This window comes from Stylophora pistillata, chromosome 5, assembly GCF_964205215.1.
Source record: "Stylophora pistillata chromosome 5, jaStyPist1.2, whole genome shotgun sequence".
NCBI lineage: Eukaryota > Metazoa > Cnidaria > Anthozoa > Scleractinia > Pocilloporidae > Stylophora > Stylophora pistillata.
In genome coordinates this window covers 6,809,231-6,828,776 of record NC_142523.1, presented here as the reverse complement: position 1 = coordinate 6,828,776, position 19,546 = coordinate 6,809,231, and the positions used below count along the sequence as shown (strand labels likewise).

General features: G+C 37.7%; 1 protein-coding gene across 7 annotated transcripts; it reads right to left on the bottom strand.

Annotated features, from left to right (window-relative positions):
- Positions 1 to 542: 542 nt before the first annotated feature.
- On the bottom strand, positions 543 to 17,876 carry LOC111325071 (transcriptional regulator ERG homolog). 7 transcript variants are annotated; one of them, XM_022928789.2, is made up of 5 exons: positions 17,760 to 17,876; positions 15,606 to 15,733; positions 8,676 to 8,743; positions 3,555 to 3,817; positions 543 to 1,012 (listed from the first exon to the last, which is right to left on the bottom strand). In XM_022928789.2, the coding sequence occupies exons 3-5, from the start codon at positions 8,680 to 8,682 to the stop codon at positions 620 to 622; spliced, it is 663 nt and encodes a 220-aa protein (XP_022784524.1). In that variant the 5' UTR covers positions 8,683 to 8,743; positions 15,606 to 15,733; positions 17,760 to 17,876; the 3' UTR covers positions 543 to 619. The 7 variants fall into 7 exon arrangements, with proteins under 7 accessions (XP_022784524.1, XP_022784526.1, XP_088616942.1 ...); XM_022928791.2 differs by lacking the exon at positions 15,606 to 15,733 and having other exon boundaries at positions 17,760 to 17,828; XM_088760816.1 differs by lacking the exon at positions 17,760 to 17,876 and having other exon boundaries at positions 15,606 to 15,882.
- Between the last annotated feature and the right edge of the window lie 1,670 nt (positions 17,877 to 19,546).

The window sequence follows — 19,546 nt, the reverse complement described above, 5'->3', positions numbered from 1 at the left end:
AGTAAAATTTAATCCTAATGTGTCATGACGTCCTCGACTATAGAACGGTAGTAAACCGTCAACAGACTGACGAAGGTGCCGAATGGTTTAGTTAATAGAGTACAAATAACGCGCGAGACGAGCACAAATATCACGCGATATTTATACTCCAGAAATATCCGCGAAATTCGCCCCCCACTGAAATACCAAATTTGGCGTTGAACAGGCAACGAGTAAACAGCAATTGACCCACAATCTCTTTCCCACGACATTACGAATAGATAAGGGAAGGATTTATCCGGCCCCTCTTGAAATAGAGTGCGCAGTAAACTTTGAGACCTCTTCGGCGAGAGAAACAAAGAGCATGCCGTAAACTGTCAACTTTTTTTTTTCTCGAGTGACTTTATTATTGTCGCTTTTGTTCGACAAAAAGTCTTTATCTCGTGGTAAAATACATGCATGTAGACTTTGAGTCGCAAGTTCTCACGAGAAATTTTCTCGTTCTCAGATTAGTTTTTAATCTTCAATTCTTGTAGAAAACGTTCACACGATAGCGAAGGCAATTTTTTAATATCGTGTTATGAAATTTATTCAAATGAAAAATAACGATATCAAAAGCGTGCGACTGTGCTAAACATTGCTAAACAAATCTCGTTATTACTTGAACAGGCACAGAGCTTGGTTCGTGGAGCATGCGCAATCCGCATCCGTAAACCGCTGACCCCCTACAACTGCATGATGGAAACATTATCTGGCTTCTACAAACTGTCGGTGCATGGGTTCGTGGGGTACACTCAAGACAACTGTAAAGGTGGTTCGCCGGCGCGCTCAGCTGATGCTGCGGTTGGCTATTTGAGTTAAACATGGACATCAGAGGCCAGTGCGTTGTCAAGGAAACCGGAACGGAAAGGACATCAGGTTTTTCTGGTTTGGAGTTGTCCTCTACAGGTGGTCGCCAAGGCCAGTTGTACTTTACCGGTTTGTAAGCGTAAGGAAGTTTGTGGAATTTGTAAACAAGTCTTTGACCTTGTACCTATAGAAAAATGGGATAACGTGTTAAAATGAGACAACTGAGTTTATTTTGATCACGGGCATAAATGTTTTGGACCTTTTAGCCCAAGCCATTGGGCGAGCGTTAAAATGAGCCCTGAGAGGGGCCCAAAACGTATCTAGGCCCAAGAACATAAACTGTATGACTTTCATTATCACTTTAGAGGGCAGAAAAAATAACAGGAACTCAAAAACATTTCAGTGCCATCGCGCGAGCATGCGGATGGACCAAAATACGATTGAGCCCGCCAAAAACTCCAAATGCACCACAATGCCTGGCAAAGAGATAATAATGCAAATGATATGCTGATCAGATGCTCCAACTGAAGTGTCAAGGTCATTTTTCTCACTGTTATTTAGTCTATGACGTAATCACCTTTTCATTTGTGCTCATGTCGCACGCTTTTATTCCGCGCCAAATGTAATTCGGAGCATGTTCACTTTTACCTTCATCTCGTTTACCAAGGGGTAAGCTATGTCTCCCTTGTCTACTTCGGTAAGTTTCGTTTTTCCTTTCATCTTTTTATTTTTCATTCGGTATTTTCACTTTTCTTCGTCTATTTGTCTTAGGTATTTACCTTTGGAAATATTTCTGTATCCCACCCTACTAAAACAAAGCAATACTTTCAAAGACAAAGTTTCCTTTTGTCAAAGAATTTTATGCATAATTTAGCATTGGGTTAAGGTGGCTGAACACAGTTTTTGCGCGCGCTTTTGCTGAAGCATTTCAGCGCGCCCACAGGGATCGTAAAAAAACAAACATGCCGTCAATAGAGCGGTCATTTTATTTACTCAAAATGTACCCGCACTATCTGTGCTATATTTTTTCTCTATAGTTGGCGCAGTGTATTGAAGGCTTTATCTTTTATTACAAAGATATGTTAGAAAAGTTAACGGTGCAAAGAACCCAGCAATTCTCAGCTTTTTCGTCGTTACCGAAAGAACCCAGTTAAATGCAGCACATGCGCAGTAAGTGAAAAAATTGCGATTGAATGGAAAATTGCTTTCTCGGAAATATGCCTATTTCTTGTGAACCACTCATTAGAATTTCACGAAATTTGGCACGAAAATACTTTAGGAAATAAGTAACTGGAGTATTGAAGAAAAATTGATTTTAAACAAAGGAAATTCTAGAAAATCAAGTGAACATTCAACAAGGTATAATTAAAGATCTCTCTGTTAAATTGTTAGCAAAATGGTGTTAACTTGTGAGTATCGTTACAAGCTCGTTGTATGCAAATTATAAAGAAAATCTAATGATTTACGGCTAAGAAATGTACAAAGTTTTAAAATGCACGTGCTGAGCTGTTATTCTGCCAACTAGATTTCTTGTTCTACCACGTCCTCGTTACAGACTCTTGCGAGACTCGACCTTCGCGTTCTTCTCGCTCTCACCTCACGAATGTTTCCGCTTGGCTCAAACACTCACAAAAAAAGGCGTCCTTTCGAGTGCAAGCTAGCTTTTCTAAGAATCTAACACCTCTCACAGTTTAACTTACAATCGGTGTGGAAACACAGGGCCGAAACCACAATTTTTCCATTCCGAATTATTGTCTTTGATTCACTTAGGAAAAGGAAGGCAAGATTTCCGTTTAAGGTGGCTAAACACAGTTTTTGATACCTTTGTTTCTTTCACCATTTTCTCTAAAACCCTTGATCTCTCGGTCGCCAAAACTGGCAGCAAGCAAGTTAACAACACAAACTTTGTTTTTTCGATAGTTAAGCTGACGTATGTGCCGTTGCCATGGCGAAATGAATAGATATAAGCAGGCAATTAAAATTGGTTTTGTTCCTTTGTAGAAAATCTAGTCGTCCTCTGCCAAACAACAACGTGAAATCATCAAAATTTACGTTGTCCGAGAATGGAAACCCCTTCACATAAGTGATAATGAATTTGACTTGTGGCGCCTAAGGGCCAGTAAACACATCCAGCCATTCACGAAATTCTTACTATGAATTCAAATTCAATTTTTTAATCGACGTTTCCCTCGCTGTTGTCTCGCGTTCCCTCGCTGTTGTCCTCACGTTCCCTCGCGTGTCGCTCGCGCTCCACGCTGGTCTACATTTCACTATGTCCAGACCTCCAGCTCTAGGGTTAAAACTATCACTGGTTCGTGGCTTTGAAGAATGCGCCAGGCGATTATTACAATCCAAAACAGAGCATCGCTCCACTTTGTAGCTGTTAAAGTATATTACTTGCGCTGGAACACCGTGAATTAGAGGATTGCATCATTTAGAATATGCTTATATTTTCTTTACCCTGAATTTCAGGTTTTCTCAACGTGTCACTCTCCATGACAATTTGTTTACAGCCGAGTCGAGGCTTGTATAATAATGGAGTATACTGCAATGATATTGCAGACAGTGAACGTGTTGACCAAACCCTGCACTGTTACTCATAATCACTCTTGATGACCTTCTGTCACTGCGTGCCTTTCACACACTCGTAAATATCACACTGTAACGCAACAGATATTCGCCCAGCGTAAGACGGGAATAAAATTGAGCCGTATTATCGGACTAACCTTCTTTATGATTCCTTTCTGATAGTAATACCTCAGCGCACGGCTAAGTTTATCATAATTCATCCCTGCTCGTTGTTTTAGCCGGCCCCATCTTTTGGCAACTTCCTCTTGTCTCTTAATCTTGAACTCTCCATCCTCTTTCTTTGTCCATGAAATTAGCGGTATATATCTTTCGTCCTCCAGGAGTTCCAATAAAAACTCCCACAAGTGTATGGTATTTTTGTACCGAGTTTGTTTCTGTTCCTTCTCTGGATTGTTGTGTTCTGCATAGATATAAGTAAAGAAAAAAAAAATGCTTTAATATATTGGCAATTAACTCGCCAAGGAAAACTTTATTCCAGTTTGAGGCCTATTGGTAACCGTGGAGCGTCAGGATCGAAAAAGAGAGATGAAAATTTGAAAACGGGAAAGCGATCTTCTCTCAAAGTGCTTCGCAATAAATTCAGATGCTCTAAGAAAATGAGTGTTAGCGTCTTCTCTTTAACAGCACATGTGCCTCCATCCATGTACATTGTCGAATATTCTGAGTATCAAACAGACAAACTCCGCAATTTTCGGCAGTGTATCACGCCAAAGTGAAGCCAGATTGTAACTCCCAAGGCATTTCTTTACTCCATTATGAAATACGTTAAATAACTTCGAGTTACTTCCCTAACAAATAGGATGTAGTATTAAAATCATGGGCGACCTGTTTCCTCTCGTTTCCCAGCGCTGTTAGCATGTTCAGAGTGTTTTCTTTGAGTTCTCATTGGCTCTTTGAAATATTTTTCTCTATTCTGTTTGGTGGTTCAGGTTGTATTAGTTCTGTTTTGTACAAAACTCTGTGAATGTACTCTGACAGCAAACTTAACCTTATATAAGGGACAAATAACTTTAAGGAGCGACGAAAGATTATATTACAGATACCCATTCATGATACACACGGTTTCTAACATTATTTTAGTGACCAGTCTTTTTGGGGCAACTTTCCCACCGGAAAGGTTAGAACGTTTATTCAGTTAAGAAGTCTGGTGTGGGTCAGGAGGTTCTTTTTTCCCAATAATTGGCAACTTGGGTGTATTCTAAAGACGAGACTGAGTGTATTTCCTGAATGCTACATTGTATTGTCTCCATTAACAAGCCGATTAGCCCATGGTGTCTCGGTGCAATCATCTTGTTAATGAAGACGTCTTTCGGCAGATTATCTCTCTTAACAAAGCGAAAAGATTACAAGATGCTCTCAAAACCGTCACCATGCGATAAATTGTATTACGATATACGTGACAAACCTACATGTTCAGTAATTTCTAGGGGTCTTGCTGACACCCTTATTAGGTGGCAAGAGACAATAAGACCATTTGCAGCGTAGCTCTAGTTGATTCTTTCATACCGAGATTTATGTGCGGACTCTCTTTGGTCTAAAAATACATGTGGCGCCAATAAGCTTTTCTCTGAGTTTATTTATAGCTGACATTATCTGAAAAATGGGAATGATTTTATCTATTTTGATCTGGATTAGAGCATTTTTTATTTTTATGCCCCAAGTTCTGGAACTGAGCATTTTTTAACAATGATATGATTTTTCCAGACCTAGATCCCCATAGCAAACTTTGAACCTCTTAAATGAATTTCTGAGGAAACCGCTAAGGAAGCCGAGGTTGTGTAAAGGCACTAAAACTAATTTTACAGGTCAGCCCTTAATAAGGAGGGCATGATAAACCGCACGCTTTGGTCTAAGACAGAATCCATAGAAACGCACCACACACGTGCTCTCCAGATCAGATCTGCAATTAATTATTCCCTTGCAATACAAAGTCAGACTATTAAATCAAACTTCCAGAAAAAAAGAAACTTAGGGTCGGGAAGTAGTTTTTTTAGACATCGAGCTTCAACTAGTGCATTTAATATAAACACTGTATTAAGATCCCCATTCTCTATGAACTTCCCATTCTAAAAGGCTCCCCCGCCCCCGGCCCCCCTTCCTAAAAAGCCTTCTTTCTTTTACGTTCTCCTTTCTAATTATCCTCCCCCTGTTAATTCCCCCCTCTGTAATAAATCTCCTCTCTAAATCACCTCCCCCTCTAGGAATTCCCCCTCTAACTATCCCTCTCTATTAATTCCCTCTCTCCAAGAACCCCCCCCTTTAAAATACCCCCTTTAACAAATTCCCTCTCTAACTACTCCCCTCTCTGTTTAGTCCCTTTCTCTAATAAACCTCCCTCTCTAAAAAGACCCCCTCTCTAAATGACCCCCTCTCTAAAAGGCTCCCTCTCAGAAATTCCACTCTCTAATTTTCTCCTTCTCTCCTAGTTTCCTTCTCTAATAAGCTCCCTCTTAAAAAGGATCTCCTCTTCAATAAACCCTCCTATGCGTATTCTTCCTTAAAAACCAAACAAACGAACGAACAAAAAGTAGTAGTTTTTGTCATTCATTTGGTTTAGGCGTTGTTGCAACACAAAATCTTCCTGCATATGAAAGCGCTTGTCAGTTTTAGAGTTTTTCATGCTTCATATAGGTTTTCAATAAAAGCAATGTATTTGGCGTACGGCATCAATCAAATCGGAGCGACAAACCATTTTCTTTTTAAGGTGGCACTGCAGCATGAGTATGTTTCAGTTTCCGTTGATATGTCGCAGTTTTTTTCAACCAAAAAAATGTAATCGGTGTTTGGTATTGATTGAACTGGAACAAAAATTTAGATTGAAAATAGTGTCAAATAGCGAACAAAGGGCTAACTGAGCCCAGTACTCGTGCTTAATGGGAAAAAAAAAGGTAACGATTCTTAGGCGCCGCGTTAACTTTGCTAAGATACCCATAGTCGCTAACGATATAGTACTCAAGAAAAGGACTGATTAGTAAAACTAATTGGCTTTCCAATTGGCCTAAACTCTTTACAAATTATACTTCGTGTGTGCATTGCGTATCTCTAGCAGGTCTGTGAGATTGACTGATAACCTAACTTAAAAACAATTGTTGTAAAGGCGCGGCCTTCAACTCCTGACGTCTCTATTTGTCTGACTTTGACAGAGAGTCCACTGGACCTAAATATCCATTGTTTTGCTTTTAATGCGGCTATTACCTGAAAGAAGTACCAACTACAGGTACTAAATTCCGTTATCTTTACTTCTCTCCTCCTAATCCTATTCAAACAATTTCTACAAATAGATTGGCTTGAGGTAAAATCCTTGATAACTGGAATACCGTAAATTTTCCAACATACGCGCTATCTTTATTAAATGAGGCCCACCCCGGACACTAAAGAGCTAATATATAGCAACTAATCTGTAGGTTATGAAGACAGAGAAGGTTGTAACGTTAAACCAATCTTAGATAATTATTTGTATCTATCTTCAAGTGATTGTCGATTTGAATGAATGCCACAGCGTTTTCTATTTCGTTGGTAACTACAAAGAGTCAAATTTTAATTTGTTATTGCCAGAGTAAAGTCATTTGCAATGTTCTGTTTCACAACAAAGCGCAACTAACTCTGCCTCTGTACATTCGTTCTTAACTTCTTTGCAGGCTAATTAGTGATTCGGTTTGTATCTTTGTCTAATCAATGGGTGAAGTAAATATAAGATCTTATCCTGATGAATTATTCTGAAGAGTTTCGTGATTCTTTTTTAGGGCCTTAATGGGACTAAACAGCAAAAGAAACAACAAATATCAGTGAAGCAGAGAATTTCAATTAATAAGGTTAACCGTTAGCTGTGAAACGGCTAAAAAGTTCAGCCTTTAGTCGTAAAAAGGGTGAACCGTAAAAAAGTTTTTCTTTTAATCACAAACGGAAGGAAGTTCATCATAAGCCATTAAAAGGCCCAAATGTTAACCGTAAAAGTCATAACCTTATTGTGATCCTCTAAGCAAAGACGATCTCGTTAAAAACGTATTAAACTTTCGTGGAAAAACATAAGAGTTGTACCGGCTACCATCCTAAGGTTAATGGTATAGTTATAACCTGTTGAGTCAAGGCTGTCAGGGATAAGTTTTCCGACCGGAAAAGATCTTGTTTTTTTCTTTTTAGAAGTTTATTCAGTCAAGAAGTTTGATGGTACTGGGGATACGCTTGAACAATAAAAAGTCGGTGTCGGAAAACATCCTCAATTTTCAGCGACTGGGATGTATCAGTTTCACTATTTTGGCCAGGTCAAAATATAAATGATTCGAATCTTCAAACCTCAGAGACCTCATTGACCTATCGCAAATACGGTCTGTGATCTTTGCATTTTGAAGCACGATCTTCGCGTGTCTCTGTTTGGATAAATAGATGTAGAACGCTTTTTCGTCAAATGAACGAAATATTCAATTAAACGATATGCGAATTTTTTATCAAAATACTCTACAATAATAAATATTTCCCTTGTTTGCCTTTGAAGTCAACATCAATATTCTTAGATCTTATATACGTTAGATCTTATATAAGTTAGAATACCGACTTCTTTCTGCTCCGTGTCTTAGACAATAAATTCAAGTTACTTAAATCAACCTTTAAAGGACAGATTATTTGGTCATTAGCAATACAGTGAGTCAGTGTTTCATTTAGGCTGGCGATAAGATTAAAGCTCAATGCTTTTGGACCACAGAGAGTTTGTTTCTTTCTTTGTTTGGTTTTGTTGCAGCTCACGGTGTAGCCCAGCGCAAAGTGAGTGTTTAACCGATGGTAAGCCCTGTGTCAAACATGGTGCGCCAAATCATAGCGATTTAATGTTGATTTTTCATGATTTGGCCCAATTTCTTGGTATCACCTTTGACAAAGGGGTAAGAGGAAACCCTTTCTCAATGTAGACGAGGTTTTCAGTCTTTGGAGTAGTATCCTCTTCTCTGTTGTGCTGATATTATTACAAACACCAAGAATAACGAAAGACTGATTTATCTATGCTCTGCACTACAAAATACGATTAAGAAACAACATAACCTTGTAACACCCAAGATCGCATTTATAATTCTCCTAATGCTCTCTTCCATACCATTCTCACGGATGTGAATTTGGTATTAGATCAAGTAACAGTGCCCTCATAGTGTTTTATTTCTTTATTTTCAACACTTATCTGCTTGACATTGTATTGATATTGTAAGCAGAATATTATGTACGTCCTGGACATTATTATCGTAACAGCTAATTAGGTATTGGAATATTATTACCTGACATACTACTTGCTCTTTTACAGTCAAACGGCTTCAAAACGACGACAGGCTTCAAATCGATTGACCTGGAACAAGAAATACATGTTTAATTACGATAACAGTCTTTCTTTAGAGATGAATATTTTAAAATCTTGCGATAAAATCTAGTCTTGACGCCGTCACAGAGCGGTGATTGACAACTAATGCACTGTAAAGATTACATCTTTCAGAATCAAGCCTACTTCTACGACCAAATACAAACTAACGTACACTCGAAAAGTTATAAAAATGTTTGTTCCTGAAATAGCAACTCGTTAGAAAGACGCTATCTTTAACTTGAACATGATGCGATGAATCAGCAACAGGTCTAAGTGGTTGGCTGACTCAAGTTCATATTAGGTCGAATTGACTTCAGTCGCTTATTGCAGCCATACAACTCTCTTACGAATGAAGTCGGAGAGGACAGAAGTTTCAATTGAATGTGCAAACACTTTCCCAATTTTACGGTTTGTTTAAAAGTTTGGTCCGTGACTCCCGCGCAAGACTACTTCTGTCGTACATGTTAATGTTGTAAACAACATAATTGCGACTTTTGCGTTTGTTAACCCGCACATTGTTTCAAGGGAGCCGCGAAGACAGAAACCTCAGCTGTGAAAATATCATATCAGAATTTACCTGAAAGTTCAAAGACCCTAGATATCTTGCACCCTCTGTGTCAGTTTCCTTCCGCCGCACTAATATGTATTGACCATGCGATATCGACGTTATGGCCCGATACTACGTATGCTAAATAGCTGAAATATAATTTCCTTATTTACTGATCAATAAGATTCGGACGTGACCAAACGTACTTCCGCACGACCGTGGGGTTAAATATATACCAATATAGGATTCCCCTCCTAGAGAGCAGGGTCTAAATGTGAAAATTGTCATATATATCCATGCTCATACATGTTCTAAAGCGCTTTTTATTTAACGCTCTTTTTTAGTTTGTGCACAGAATTTGTCCGGAAATACCAATTCATCTTTTATGCATGAATATTTATTAGGTCGTTCAGACAACTGGCTTTACAACTCCTAACGACGTTTTCTCTTATTCTTTGTAAACTGAACAGTGCCACTGTAATTTCATTACAAACCCGACGTGGAATTAAACTGTCTGGGAATTTTCCTTTTTAGTAAAACTTCCGAAAGATGAAACTCATGTGAACTAATTATGTCCCCCGTACGTTTTGGAATTTCACAGGAAGTATCGAAAGGTTACAAGTCTTTTCTGGTAGAGTGTTTTATTACAAAATTCACCGGGGACATATCTGATAGCTATTATCTTGTTTCAAGGCACGTGTTTGTGGTTCACTTTGCAAAATTTTAAATATAGAATTCCACTGACATCGACCAAAGCACCGACGTCAAATCTGAAGTCTGTATGTCTCAGTTTTTATCGATGCAGTACTGAACAAAGCAATGATTCATATACTTCCCTTCAAGCGTTACACGAGTTTGCAATTAACCACAAAGTCATGCGATCAATAGCTACATAGTCAAAACTTCCTTGTACAATTAAATAAACATAAACATTTGACGTTTTATTATCTGATAGCCACACTGCCTTCATTTACACGGTTAACTGCTCACTGTTGACAGGAAAACTCACTGCTAAAACTTTGACTTTAGACCAAGAAATTGTGAGCATTACCCTCAGTTCCAGCAGCTTTCACCGACATGGTCACACCAAGGTTTCATTTACAAATAACAATCTTTCATAGCATAACAAACAACACCACGAACCTGTATGTTCATCAGCTTTCAAATATAATAATATCAACCTAATGTTTGGGTAAATAAACGCAAAGACTACTTGAATTCGTTTGGAAGTTTTTTTCTTTTAGAAAAAAACTGACCCTGAATCTTACCTTTACTCTGTGGGTTACTACAATTTTCTTTCACTTTCAAACAAACACAAGCTGTTTTTCTCGAGTAGATTGGCTATCTGTCGACGATCGATATCGGCGTATGAAGCCGTATTTGCAAGCCTCATTAGATATATAATGGTATTAGGCGATCTTCTAAAAAAAAAATTTCTCCATAACAGTCAAAACTGTTAAATAATCACAAAGGAAATTGTGGGGGGGCCAGAAAGACGTACAGATGGATGGATTTGAACAAGATTAGGACGGATTACAATGATCTAATTAAACCATTCCACCGACACCACCTTCAGGACGCTTCAGTTCACTTAATGTCGCCGCCGGGTCAATTCGCTACAAAGCTGGCGAAAAACAATACTCGGAAATGGATCCTTTCTTTCGCTACGGTCTGCGACTCTTATGTCTATATCTTCGAGTGCAACATTTAGATAACAGCTTTTGCAACTATCTTTTTCTTTAAAAAAAAGATTAATTAAAAGAACAAACGATTTTTTACAAATTAATTATCTCTAATTAATAACTACGTTGCTGTGATCCTAAATCCGTTTTATTCCTAATTTTTCAAGGATTCTCCCAGTTCTGATCCTGTTAAGTAACTAATAAGTGAATACACGACATTGTTCCGTTATCTCATTTCGCCATTATCTTCGACTTTGCAAATTTTCACGTACGCCCCATTCTTTCCACTTGCAGCGGAGGGTCTTTCACATTTTTTTTCCTATTTTTTTAAACAGTTTCCGCTTTAGAATTTTCGGTCAGCTTTGTCGAATGAATATAGCTCAAATTCTTTCTATTTTCAGTTGCAAGACAGGATAAGAAATAATTCCGGCAGTTTTATAGAGAAATTAAAATTTGCCGGTAAATGTTTGCCTGCGAACAGGAAACAGGGCAATCCATTTTCTTCCGATGGTATCTTAAAATGTCGCGTCCAAAAGAGGTAGCGGAAGGCTACTTCATTCCCGGTAACTTGGGCAAAGCTGTGAGAGATGAGCCACCAGACTTGTGCGCGAGACTTGAGCTGGCTTACGGTGCAATAAAATGTCTTGTAAGATGGTAAGATATTGCACTTTTTTTAAACATAACAAGATGATCAACGAGGTTTGACGCGAGGAAAATGACATGTTCTAATTCACTGGGAGTCCTCTCCGTTAATGATGGCCATTAGGCAAAGTTTCTTTGTTCTAATGAACACTGTGTGATCTGTAACTCTAAGTCAAAGGCCAAGGGAAACAAATATGCACTTTTAAAACCCTTTCTTTCGCGATCAACAATAATATATCGCTTAGAAATTCAAGAAAGATAAAAAAAAGAAAAAACAAAAAGCTATCATCATTGTCAAATGGCGACGCAGCCTACACACCTATTTGACAAATAATCATCAGTTGCTAATCTCTGAAGCCCTTCCCAACAATGGAAAACTATGATCAGTTTTTAAATACCTTGAAATCGAGCTAAGTAGACTCGTACCTCTGCACTTCTTTACTATTTCCACAAAACCGGTCGAAATTTTAGACCGTAGTCAAAGAAGGATTTCATCATTGGCTGCCACTAGCAGATAAAGAAAAGTTAAAAAACACATTTAAGGGTGATGTGGTAAACGATCTCTATTTCTCTTGATTCATGGTCAACCAAAATTTGTCAGTTTGATGTTTGATGTCCATTGTTATCCAAGTTTATGGGCCATTTGAAAGTTAGCAGGTCGTTCTGAACAGAATATCAGTATCACTATTGTCTTTAAGTCCAAGCCATTTAGTTCACTTGCATACACGTGAAAGACATTATTCATGAAAAGGAGAAACCCGAGAAAATGTAATAAAATCACCAAAGCACACCGCTACCCGTAAAAAATCTTCTTATTCCTTAAAAAGTAACTCTTTGTACGTGCTCGTCAAAATTTTAACCCTGAATATTTACGCAACTGCTTCATTTGTGTTTCAATATCATTTTGTCGTGCATTTGTATTTCCATTAACAATACAAAGGAGGGAATAAATGTTGATTTTAAAAGCCTTTAGGAGAACTAATCGTTCACTAATGGGTTTTCGTTCTTAATTAGAGTATCTATAGACGAATAAAGTCTTGTTAACCAGCTGATTATCTGGTCTGTCTTATCGTTAAGATCTTCTTGGTGCGTTCTTATCCAACGGTAAAATAGCTGGAGTAGTTAATTCTCTCAGTCAAAAAGAACTAGACCTCAAATAGCATCACAGACGAGTTTCTTACAATAGAAATACTATATCGAAGGCGTGGATTTTTTTGACTAAGATTGAAATAACCTTTTAGCACCTCAGAGGGTTTGTGAATGATCGCCGAATCTTAAGACCCGTAAACTGCTAATCAGTGTTATAGCATAGAATTTGTACTAAATAAATTTAGGCTGTCAACTTACGGCTGTAAACATTATCTCTGGAAAACAATGGCTGTAATCTGTAAATTTTATCCCAGGTCTTTGAAACAGGTGATGTTTACAGCTGCTCTTATCAGCGCTTAGTTCACTAAGAAGGATTTAAATAGCCGGCATTGTTAGCCCTTTTCCATTGGAATCTTCCGTTAGACTTTGGGCGCAGACACTTCTCTTCAATTTTGGGAGAAGAAGCCCGTAAATCATCATTAATCAACAGCAATCACCTCCCTTAGTGATGTTTATCAATACATTTGGTCTACGAGAATCACAAACCGTTAGTGTAGAAAATAATGATATATGTATGACTCCTATTCAAAGCTATTTTCAAGGAAAGACTGTTAACGATAATTCAAACCGCATGAGCTGATAATCCTTTGCTATTTTTGTAGCAAATTTCATTCCTTAAGCTATAACTGGACTTTCTAAATATAAAATCATTTTTGGAACGCATTCCTTTGTCTAGACCAATTACTTTTAACATGTGGGAATTAATATTTATCATCAAACTACGCTGCATGAAACTTCTTTTGTCCAAAAAGAGTTCGTCGTTTACGACTCGTACCAATGTTTTCTACGCTCGTTGTTACAGTTCTTTTTTCCTTTTTTTTTTCTAATCTTTTTTTCTGTTTTTACCTTTCTGTTTTTTTTTTTTCTTTTTTTGATCCATTCCAAAGTATCACTTTTGCTGTTTCGTTGCATTTTAGTGCTCCCTGCCGGGCATAAATGTGCAGCTTTGAACTGCTTTTCTTCAGATTACTGCTGATGTCAACAAGTAAGAACAAACTTGTCTTTCAAGCAGCGTGACTTCTTAAATTGCTTTTAAGAGAACACATGGTTTTCAGAACTGTACCAGAAAGACCTTTAGGAAAAGTCCACCATCTCGATCTGTGAGTTATAGGGAAGATATCGCCAGAAAGAAAGACAGAACAAAATGCCTGCAGAATCCAAGGTAAAATATCTCAACAAAGTCTAGGTTAATACCAGACAGATTTTTTGAATCATTAGCAATACAATATGGTTTTACGGATCATTCTACGAGCTGTCGCCATCACGAATTAAACACCTTCTAAGTTTACTTTTATAGTTTTTGTAATTTGATGCTCATTTGAACGTTACTGACCTACTCAAACATGAAACAGCATCTCCTGGGGTTCATGCACGGTCGTAGATTCTTTACTTACTAAGATCTTGTTTGAAGTTGACATATACGTGTATTCTATAAACGGCTGGCGCGGCGATCAGCTTTTCCTCGAAGATTCCACTTAAGTACACTTGTTCTCATGGACACCCACCCTTCCGCTTGTCACACAATGACAAAGCAAAATTTCGGTTTCAGAATCTGCTGTTCCTGTTGGACATTTGAAGATCATTTTTTTTTCAGCCGGGAAATCTACGAATTCACTGATTCTAAATTTACTATTTTTCTTACACGTTTATAATGTAATCTTTACGTGCCGTGTTTCTACACAATGTTGATCATTTAAAAAAAAAAACAAACAAAAAAACGCAAATATACGGTTTTGTTAGGTTGTCGTGTGGCCTAACATGACAGGACACATGGATTGCATGCATTCTAACCACGCAATAACAAAGCAGTAATTGCATTTCAGCTTTCTACTGATCTTAGTTATTTCGAGGACATTTTCCCGATAAATCACGGCTTAGAATGATTAATTTAGCTGATAGCTGTAATAAGTCAACTCTATTTTAGAATTATACTTTGTAGTCGCCAGGGATTACCTACCATATCTCTTATCTTCACGTTGAACTGCCAGCAATATCAAAAAATAAATTTCTAAACCTTCTTGAAACGAGAACATTATTGTTGTTTCGTCGTCCGATAGCCCAAGTAGACGGGATGGAGGAAACACTGATAACTCAGTTGCCAATGTATTTTTCCGCTATCACTTAAGCACTACAAAAATACTGCCATAGAAACACTGATATAATTCCTTTACAAACAACACCTTTGCCAAATCGCAGAGAGAGCATAATTGATTATGATTCACCGCAGTTTATCAGATAATACGCTTTTATTCATTATGTTTATAACCATTGAGAAGTGATAACAAAGCAACTGTAGCGTAGCAGTTAATCAAACTAAAAATGGGGGTGTTTTTTTTTTTTTTCAGACCGATATATCGATTTATAAACAAAATTTGGATGTTGGCAGGCTCAAGAACTGTTCACCAGCATACAGCTACAAAGTTACTGAAATGTTGTTATGAATATCGACTGAAAAGATATCTCTTTCGCGAAAAAGAGGCGACCAAATCGAGGCTAGGAGAGATTGGAGAGAACATGATACATTGCATCGTATCAATTATGTAACTTTTCAAGCAATTTTAGCTGAGTGAAAACTGCACACTTGAGCATAGATTCTCTGACTCACTTCTATCGAATAATATCACGATAACATTACACAAAAAGCTCACCATATCCTCTGAAAGACGGTCAATCTGTGTTCACAGAAAGGCGAGTAAATCAACTTATGAAATATAGTCTGTGATAGTCTGGATATTTCGAGTTTTTCTTGTGCAATCCCTATCGATCTTCACTATTGGTGATCATTTTCGTTCCATTTTGCCTTAATGCTGTTCTTTCATAGCAAGCTTACCTTTAAAGGCTTTCTTCACCTTGAAGAAAATGTGCGCTCCGCGCTTCAAACGTGCGGACCCAACTGTGCCATGACCAAGCTTCTATAATAAGATAAGCCTTGCTTGTCGAACCAACTACCGTTATCAGCTGTCGGGTCAAAAATGCAATGACCAGAATAATGATATTAGACACAAGTTTATCGCACAATAACAATGTCAATGTATACAAAAAAGTGGGGTCCTCAGCGACAGGTCTCAAAAATTACATTAGGGACTGGTTAAATATTCATTCAGCGCCGACAAAGACTTGCTAACCGGAAAAAGGGTGCTGCAAACTACAAGTCAAATCGATCCAAAAAAACTCGTATCATACCCCAACAGAAAGCACCAATCAGACTCTTTGTGAATAATCTCTGATCCAATCAGACTCTTTATGAATAATCTCTTGAGCATTTTAATTGGCTAAATTGGTACAACGATATTTAATCAGCGATGCACTCTTGATAAAGGCGCAAGCAGGAGCGAGCAGAGGGTTTGTCCACTGTACGTCATAAAATGCTTTCACGCTGTCGGAAATTACATGCTTCAACCTCGCCCCTTTTCCTCTCAGAGAGTGGTTTCCGATCTGCTCTGCATTATTGAGCAAACCGTAATGTTCCCGAATCTTTCCAGTGTCATATTTCACATTAACCGATTTTCGAACAAATTGTTAAGGCATGACATTTTATTTGTATATCAGATCTTTCGCCTCACAAAAGAAGAAGAATTTTTAGATTTTTTTTGGAAATATAAAAAAATGATTAAATCAGTCAAAAATTCAGAGATCGTGTGCATGATTGATAAGTGTTTCTGTGCACGATTTAAGGTTGCTAGACGACTTCAGATATCTCCACATTTGCTAAGTGACAGTTACTTTTTTTATCTTAGCTTGATCATATCCTTTTAGTTTCTATGGATATAATTATCGTTTGCTATTGACCTGCCTGCTTTGTTAAGAGGCATTTTTTGTTACTAGGTTGCTCTGAAGAGCCAATTTTACGAGGGTATCTTCTCTAAGGGTCAAACCCCTCGAATCCTGGAGTCTTCAGATATTTCACTGAAGATTCGAGCTCCTGAACGCTATTAAAATCCTCAGAAAGCATATAATTTGCTATTATCTCTTAAAATCAGTCAGTCAACCAGAGCCAAGTTACTTCAGTAAGTTTAAGTTAAGTTTGATGGAAAAGATATTTATCACAAATTAATGTACATTAGCGGGCGAATAAAATTCTTCACTTTAATGCGGCGGTTGTGCACGAAATCATTCCAGACCTTGAATTAATCCTACAAGAAATTTTCCTGACAAGGCGCTAATTTATAAGATGACAAATGAACATTTTGCTTCTTAAAAATGGTCCAGTTCCACCAATTGCGCCAATTAGACTGAAATATTTCACGATACACTGAAAGATACCTACAAGTGTACGTTCTTTAGCTTCTTTCAAGCGGTTCCGTTTCATTCTCTAAAGGCGCGCAGGAAACTTGTTTTTAAGTTAGTGCAAAGAGCCTCCAAAGTTCTTCAAATTTGCACTGAGATAAATATACACTCGAGTATTTAGCTCATGAAGAAATACGAAACATCATTTGTTTGCTATTTTGAATTCTCAGGTGCATTAGTTTTCTCTTTTAATCTATGGCAACGTATAAAAACGCAGGACAGTTACTCAATTTAACGGTTTTAAGTTCGCATCAAGGATCTAGATCTTCACTTTTGGATAAAGAAAGTGTATGGCTCACAATGGAAAAAGTCTCTGTTTATTCATAGGTAGAAATCGGTACCAAACTGATCTTAATCAGTTCTTCGTGGAAGAGTAATTTGGAGATAATAACTCGGTAATCAAGAACGTTACACGCGTTTAAGGATAGCTCTCTACCTTGCATACCTTGTATAGTGAGGGCAGTTCATTCCGAACATCTCCCAACATAGCTAGCGTAACAGAAATCAAGATTATTTAGAATCGCCGGTAATAAGATAATTGATTAGCCGTGCGTTTCCTCTGAATTTGAAATCAAATCAAAAGAGATTTTATATCTTAATATTCAGAAGACTGGAACGCCGACATATGGTTCTTGGAATAAACATTTTCCTCGGTGAATTTAAATTTTAAAGAATTTAAGTCTCAAGGACTACTAACCTTAGTGGGATCGGATTAGATCTTCCTTCTGAACTCAGTTCTTGCAACCAAATTGACACCTCATTGAGAGCGCAGACCAATATAAGCCGCAGAATATGCCCCGGGTTAATCGCATGGGTCGCATATACGTCACAGTAACCGTTAAAGCTTACACTGATCACAACAAATTTCCTTCTTAAAAATCGTGATACTCTGTCTAGCAGAAATGTTATATGAATAGGGAAATTGATCATCTGATAGAAGCTGCTGATGCAAAGCTTAATTATCAGAGCCCACATTTAAGGCTGAGGATGGATTTACAAAGGAGAATCGGTGTTTTAATCAGGTCTTAGGATAACGTCGCGGGGCAACGGATGTTGCGAAATGATGACGACGTTTCCTGACGCGTTACAGAATTGAACAGGAAAAGGAAACCTGGATACACTTCAAATTTAATTCTTTGTTTTCTGTTACTGAAATAAGATATAAAATAAGACGTAATTAGAACCATGGGAACATAACATATCACCAAAAACAACTCTTAAAACCTGAGAGTACCTTGACCTAAGCATGAATCGAATAACTCAACTAAAAAATTAAGTATACGGTTCTACAGTTAGGCGGCGTTTGCTTTCAGCCTCAATCTTTGCTATCATCAACCATCTTCCTTCCTTTTTGGTTCATTTTCACCCATCCTTTGTCAGTGTCCGCCAATAAAAAATATTCCAAGGTTTTCTTTTAAAATAAAGACATTTCTCTTTGACGTTAAAATAGCATGTCATGGCTGTCTCAAACGCCGCCTACTCGCAATTTAATTGGTTTATTTTACAGACATCTTCATGATTTGAAATGGTTTTCTTTCTCTTAAACAATAGATAAGTTTAAATGCGTTGTTGACGTGTACTGCAAATACTTCATGAAATCTACCAACAATATAGTTTTTTATTTCGTCGAGAGGACTTTTTGAGCGTTCATATGAAGTACTTCACACCGAATTTTTTGAGGTTTCGAGAAAAATAGCGGATAACGGGAAGTCTTACGTTATTTTTAGCTTATCTGCCAACTTAAGAATAAGAAGTTGATTTGTTTACGCGTACTTCTAGAGAGATTTTACTAGATTTACATGGCGGGAATAATTTTTGGTCGTTTCTTAAACGCAGGTTTCTTACGTACCGCAGGATATCTCACAGAGGAATCATTGCGCACGAGTGAAACTACGGATTCACCACTTGAAATGCTGTGTTCGGTAACACTTTGTAAAAGTTTTCAAATCTCAGCTATGTGCGTTCGATCCATGAATCAAAGGATATCCCTAGTTAGGTGTTCACGGCGCCGTCTTTCCACTTAATCTGATCACTTCCTTCCTCAGTTTGGCCGACAAGTGAAGTGTCCTAATGGATTTGTTATTGTTTCGTTGCCAACAAAAATTTCAACTTCAGCGTGTCAAAAATTCAGTAAGCGAAAGTGAAATGAAACCTGAATGATGGAGCTGGATGGGTTGCCGAAAAAAAAAGCATATTTCTGCACCCTCCATCTGGCAAAGTAACGGAACCATGGTAACCTCATAGCGACAGAGAATTACGTTATCTTCATGATCAGTATTATCCTTTTTGACTCCAACGATCAGACTTGTAAGTCTGTCTTCCAGTTGTTGCACATTCTGAGTACGTTAGGTAAGAAAAGGTGGTATTATTTGACAATTATTTGCCGGAACGCAAAGTGATATTTTACGATTCTTTTCTTCTTTAGATTTTTGTCCGTTCCCCTAGGAAAATAACTGTTGCAATTCAAGTACTCAAATACACGTA